Source organism: Pempheris klunzingeri, chromosome 4 (genome assembly GCF_042242105.1).
Source record: "Pempheris klunzingeri isolate RE-2024b chromosome 4, fPemKlu1.hap1, whole genome shotgun sequence".
In the NCBI taxonomy this organism is placed as follows: domain Eukaryota; kingdom Metazoa; phylum Chordata; class Actinopteri; order Acropomatiformes; family Pempheridae; genus Pempheris; species Pempheris klunzingeri.
In genome coordinates, this window is record NC_092015.1 from 20,259,994 (window position 1) to 20,265,306 (window position 5,313).

Genomic DNA, 5,313 nt, shown 5'->3' on the forward strand with positions numbered 1-5,313 from the left:
AACATGATGCAGCGAAGAAATAAATATTCAAGCTCAGCCTCTTGAACGTTGCGCCTCTATTCATGGTTTAGACCATGTAAAAAAAAAAAAAATACTGATTTAAGAATACAGTCTTATTGTTTAATTGTGTGATTGTGCATTATACTGAACAATAAAAAAACTGTTTTGTTAAAGTGTCCGAGCCAAAAATGCATCTAAAATACACGGACCAATTTATTACCATAAACTACCGATTTGATAACAGAAGTGATTTAAAGAACATATCTGAGTCTGCTTCAAGCATGGATTACTAAATATGTGCTTCCTTAAAACAGTCATCAAAACTGGAAAACCATGGCTTCTGGTTAGAGCTACTCTCACACACCAATGTTTTGTTTTCTGAGCAAAATGGAATGTGAATGTCAAAATAAAAAAAAACAGAAGATTTGATAGCTTTTGTTAGATCCCAGTGATTTCTGACTCTCATTCATTCAGTGCCTTTTTGTTGTGTCTATTACAGTTCTACGCTGTCTTCTCTGCAGCCATCCCTTTCATTCCCGTTTAAATCTACATTATATACTTACCTCGGCTGAAAGGAGGGATTTTTTTCCTCCCATTCTTTTTTTTTTTGAGCTTTTGTTTGATAAATCTAATCAGTCTCAGTCTTCATTCTTGGATTATTTGCCAATGGCATCAGGATGCTGCATTTATTTGGATTTATTTCTAAATTGAGGTGGGTTGATACAGATTTCATATGGCCAGATATATTTAGAAAATATCCTAGTTGGTAACTTTAAATCATGGGGCAGATATTAAGGCCCAGCACACCTGATTATTCTGTAGTTACCGTGATGATGTTATGCATGAGAGAAGACATGGCGTGGCTTTGGGAGGACCAGTATCTTTTTGCAAGAACCTACGCAAGATCAATATGACCTTTTCCTTTATTTATGACCTGGTCAGGCTTTTATAAGAGAGTTTGGCTTCACAGAAAAGCTAGGAAGACTAGAAGACTGACAGAATGGACATAATGACAGGTGATGCATCACACTTTAACACAACAAGACCCTTCGCACAGATAGAAATTACACCATTTCATTTAGCTGAGCAGTGATTTTGATGTACGTAATTCTGAAACAGGTAAATCCAATAGGGCCTCAGCAAATAACAAATACATAGAATGATCAGGATTTTGTGTTGTGGGCATGTTAGCATGAGTATTTTCTTGTGAACATTTGGTTTTGGTTTTCTGCAGTCATGCAGAGGGGTGTATGGGCAGTTTTGCTCTGGCCCCATCTACTTACTGTAAGCATTCCACTTGACTGTAAAGAGGAACAGGGTAGCCTCTCCCGCTGCCCATCCATCTCCCAAGAGAAACTTCTAGATCGTGTCATCCAGCACGCTGAGCTCATCTACCGTGTCTCAGAAGAATCATGCTCTTTGTTTGTGAGTAACACTGACCATTACCCCAAAATGAATCTTTTCTCTTGTGCACTGCACTGTGTGGGAAATACGTTTTAACTGTTCAGCAGACGAGCGGCGTCCATAGGCTGGTGCAATGAGCCGTCAAGGCTTTGATTTAGCATGTGTATAGCCTTAGGATATTAGAATCACTTTGCACTCTGAGTAGCACATGACACCAGAAATCATTTTCATTGTGCCGGACAAGAGAGGATTCCACTGCCAAGGTAGTCTGATTTCCTACAGGTCGAATGTTCTTATGCAATAGTGTTTGAGCATGAGGTAGTTTTTAAAAAAATATTTAAAAAGCATTTTCTAAAAAAAGAAACAGCTGTAGGCAAAGGCTACAGTTACGATGCAGAATTCTAAAAAGCTGTTACATATTACAGAATAAAAACAGAAAAAATAAAATTTGCAATCGAAGTTTGTTTTGTTTTTCTTATATGTCGATGCTAAAAAGTAATGAAAGAGACGTGTCATCAGTTACTGTCTCCTACATTTCTCCTACACGTCTCCTACACAAGCTATATTATTCTTTTATCATCGAATCCAGCAACACTTGGAATGAGTTCTACAATGAGAGCAAAAGGACTTTTTGTTGGCCTTTCTCACAATATGCTGGATCAAAAGCACTGACACTTTCTGTTAGATACTGTGTGTATTTGCTTTTGATTCTGACATGATCATCGCCTCACTGCCAGGCTTCAAAGTAATCTTCCATCTCTCTCCTCAGCCAAAGATGTTTTATTGAAGAAGCAGGCCTACAGTGGAGTAATACGAATGTGATAATGATATACTGCAGCCATGAGAGCACAGGTTTTGCAGCCTGTTGAATCCCCTTCACTCTGCAGCTCCAGATCCAAAATGGTCTTTGAAATGAAATGATCTGGGGCTTGTTACTGAGAAGACGCTGCATGGGGTCTACAGATGAGAAAATGCTGGAGAACAAAATGTGTCTGTGTGTGTCTCCAGTGGCCAAGATTGGTGGAGCTCTTGTCATTTTCCTGATGTGTCTTTTTGTGTGTTCTTGAAATTCTATACCTATGAGAACTGAGGAAAACATTTTGAAAAATCCACTGAATAGTTGCTCGCCTATTTTTTAAGAACAATTTTTTAGTGTAACCGTGAAGCCTAAAACCAACACAATTCCAAAAACAGACATGGTTCATAATACTGCTGCTTATGACCTTCATCTTATAAACATAAAATAAAATGAAAACTAATTCTGCATTCTAAACGTCACTGAAAAGGGTTAAAGGTTCTCTAAATGACATTTATTTGGTATGTAAAGATACAGTGGAGTAATGGCAACCTGAGCAGGGAATGAAGTCCCACTCACTTAATGTGTATTCTAATCAGAGCTTCTCTGTCCTTTGTTTTGGTCGTGTGCATGTTAGTGCATGAGGGTACCTGAATCAGTCTCAGTGACTCAGTGAGAGAACCCTCAGAGAGTAAAACCAAGCTGAAAAACAAGTCATAGCCACTGGCCAGCTCAGCTAATGAGCTCAGCTAATGAGCTAACACAGTAACACAAAGGCTACGAGTGGCTGTCAGTCAGCTGAGACCCGGCTGCAGAGCATGGAGTGCACACTGGTCTTATAGAGAACCTTTAAGGATAAATAGGTCAGTCAGTCATCACAGTATTGTAACACAATTGTATTGTTACAAAATGTATATGGACGTGTGTGTGTGTGTGTGTGTGTGTGTGTGTGTGTGCATGTACTCCGTGGGTAGTCTAAGTGTCTATTTTTTTGTTTTTTCTTCCCATGCATGTGTGGTTTTTAGGAGGAGATGTTTATACCGTTCCCATTGCAGCTCCAGAGGAACCAAGTTGGCTATGCATGTATCACCAAAGCCTTATCCATCCCCAGCTCCAAAAGTGAAATTCAGCAGATATCTGTAAGTACATTGGCACTGATCATCACAGATTCCTTCAGTTTGTTTACACAGCTTTGATCTTATGTACAGTATGAGCGTGCAGAGGCAGTTTCCTCGTGTGTATGTTTGCGCAGGCGAATGAAATACAAGAACAAGTTGTTTTGTCAGTTTATGCGGGTGCGCATATGTGTTTTTGCCTGTTTGTCTTATTGTCTTGTCTCATAATACTTGTCCCTGTTGGTTTGTTTGCACCGATTACAACGAAAGGTCCTCACATCTCTTACATAAAATAAATAAAAACTAATTTTTGTGCTCACTGAGGTTTTGACCACTGTCCAACAGGACACAGCTTTCTATGCCAAAGGTCAGCTTGACCACTATGGTGAAAACTAATTTGAACCACTTAGAGCAGTGAAGGGAAATTTGGTTAACAGAATGTGGTTAACAGGAATTTCTGCAATAATGCTCCTTCAGCTAACAAAGGCCAAGTATATATGGCAAAAGCAATTTCTTTAAGGGCTCATTTTCAGCAATATTGAAGCTGCTCATGAAAGCTAAGTCATTGCCGTAATATTAAATGTGATCTTTGAAACTGCGTACACTCCAAGGCTCCTCTTTATGTTAATATTATGTCCTCTGCCCTTTCTGTTGAAATGCTGCCTGCTCTGTAGTTTAATGGCCATTTGTATAGTGATCATTTGCACTTGCTTTAGTGTGCTCTGCCTTGGGAATATGCAGCGCAACTGCTTCACCCACGACATTTCAACCTAGTTTTACTGCTGAATGTTTTGTCGCTGATGAGCCATTGATCAAAAGCCACGCTGTTCTACAGTCTGTTTTGATTGCTTTTGTTCATTTCTATCTGACAGAAATTCTGAAGGGCAAATGACTGCTGAATAAACAAAGACACGATAGATAGAGCAAAGTCAGGGCTTCCAGAGCTGGGTCATGTTTTGTCGTGTTCTGTTGTGCTTTGTTTGACGACCTTGTGTCCAGTAATCTTTTTGTTGTTTTGATTCACTCATTCGCTCACATTCCCTCACCTGTGCGCCTTGCAGGACAAATGGTTGCTCCACTCTGTGCTGATGCTGGTCCAGTCGTGGATCGCTCCTCTGGTCCAGTTGCAGACCACACTGGATAGCTACGACGGCGCTCCCGACGTGCTGCTCAACAAGACCAAGTGGGTGTCTGAGAAACTGATCAGTCTGGAGCAGGGGGTGGTGGTCCTCATCAAGAAGGTGGGGAAAATCATATTTCTGGATTACTGTTGTTGAACTAAACCCAGATTAGCCATTGATTTCCACTGATATATAATTAGGAAAATTAATCAGTTTAATCAAGTTCCGGTATTATTACTTTGACAATAAAAATTATTATTGGATACTAGAACTTTATTCTGTCTATAATTTTGCAACCCTGGGTCATGTTTTTTGTTTTTTTTGTCATCATGTTTCCAAATGTTGCTGTGCAGATGTTGGATGAGGGAATTATCACCACAACCTACAGTGAACAAGGCTTTTTCCAGTATGATGTGCAGCCAGAGATGCTGGAGTCTATCATGAGAGACTACACTTTACTCAGCTGCTTCAAGAAAGACGCCCATAAGATGGAGATTTTACTCAAGCTCCTCAAGTGTCGACAGACCAACACATACAACTGCGCATAAAACACGAAACGCCGCTTTTAAATAATACCGTGCTGAGCTTTAAATTAATTCCTGAGGTTGGTTGCTGTCCGCTTATAGATATGACCAAGCCTTAGGCAATTCAGCCTTGCTTGCAATGCGATGCATTCTTTATTGATTGTTTTGAAACACCTTCACACAAAACTAAGTAGATGTAATGCTGTGCCCTTTATTTGGCATACTGCATTCCACATTTCCCTGCTCGGCTGTTATTTTAACCTGGCAGAGGCAACAGAGGGCAAACTCCCAAAAGATTATTTGCATGTTGAGCTGTCAAAAAAAAAATCTGCATATCCTGCCATTGATTTCCA

The 5,313-nt window shown here is 39.8% G+C and overlaps 1 protein-coding gene across 1 annotated transcript; it reads left to right on the forward strand.

Annotated features, from left to right (window-relative positions):
- Positions 1–1,000: 1,000 nt before the first annotated feature.
- On the forward strand, positions 1,001–4,984 carry smtla (somatolactin alpha). The gene is made up of 5 exons (XM_070829164.1): positions 1,001–1,016; positions 1,235–1,425; positions 3,226–3,339; positions 4,377–4,556; positions 4,790–4,984. The coding sequence occupies exons 1-5, from the start codon at positions 1,001–1,003 to the stop codon at positions 4,982–4,984; spliced, it is 696 nt and encodes a 231-aa protein (XP_070685265.1).
- The last annotated feature ends 329 nt before the right edge of the window (positions 4,985–5,313 follow it).

Coding starts and splice junctions, on each gene's coding strand:
- smtla (XM_070829164.1), top strand. Junction 3,340..4,376: donor GTGAAATTCAGCAGATATCT/GTAAGTACATTG, acceptor TGCGCCTTGCAG/GACAAATGGTTGCTCCACTC. Junction 4,557..4,789: donor TGGTGGTCCTCATCAAGAAG/GTGGGGAAAATC, acceptor GTTGCTGTGCAG/ATGTTGGATGAGGGAATTAT.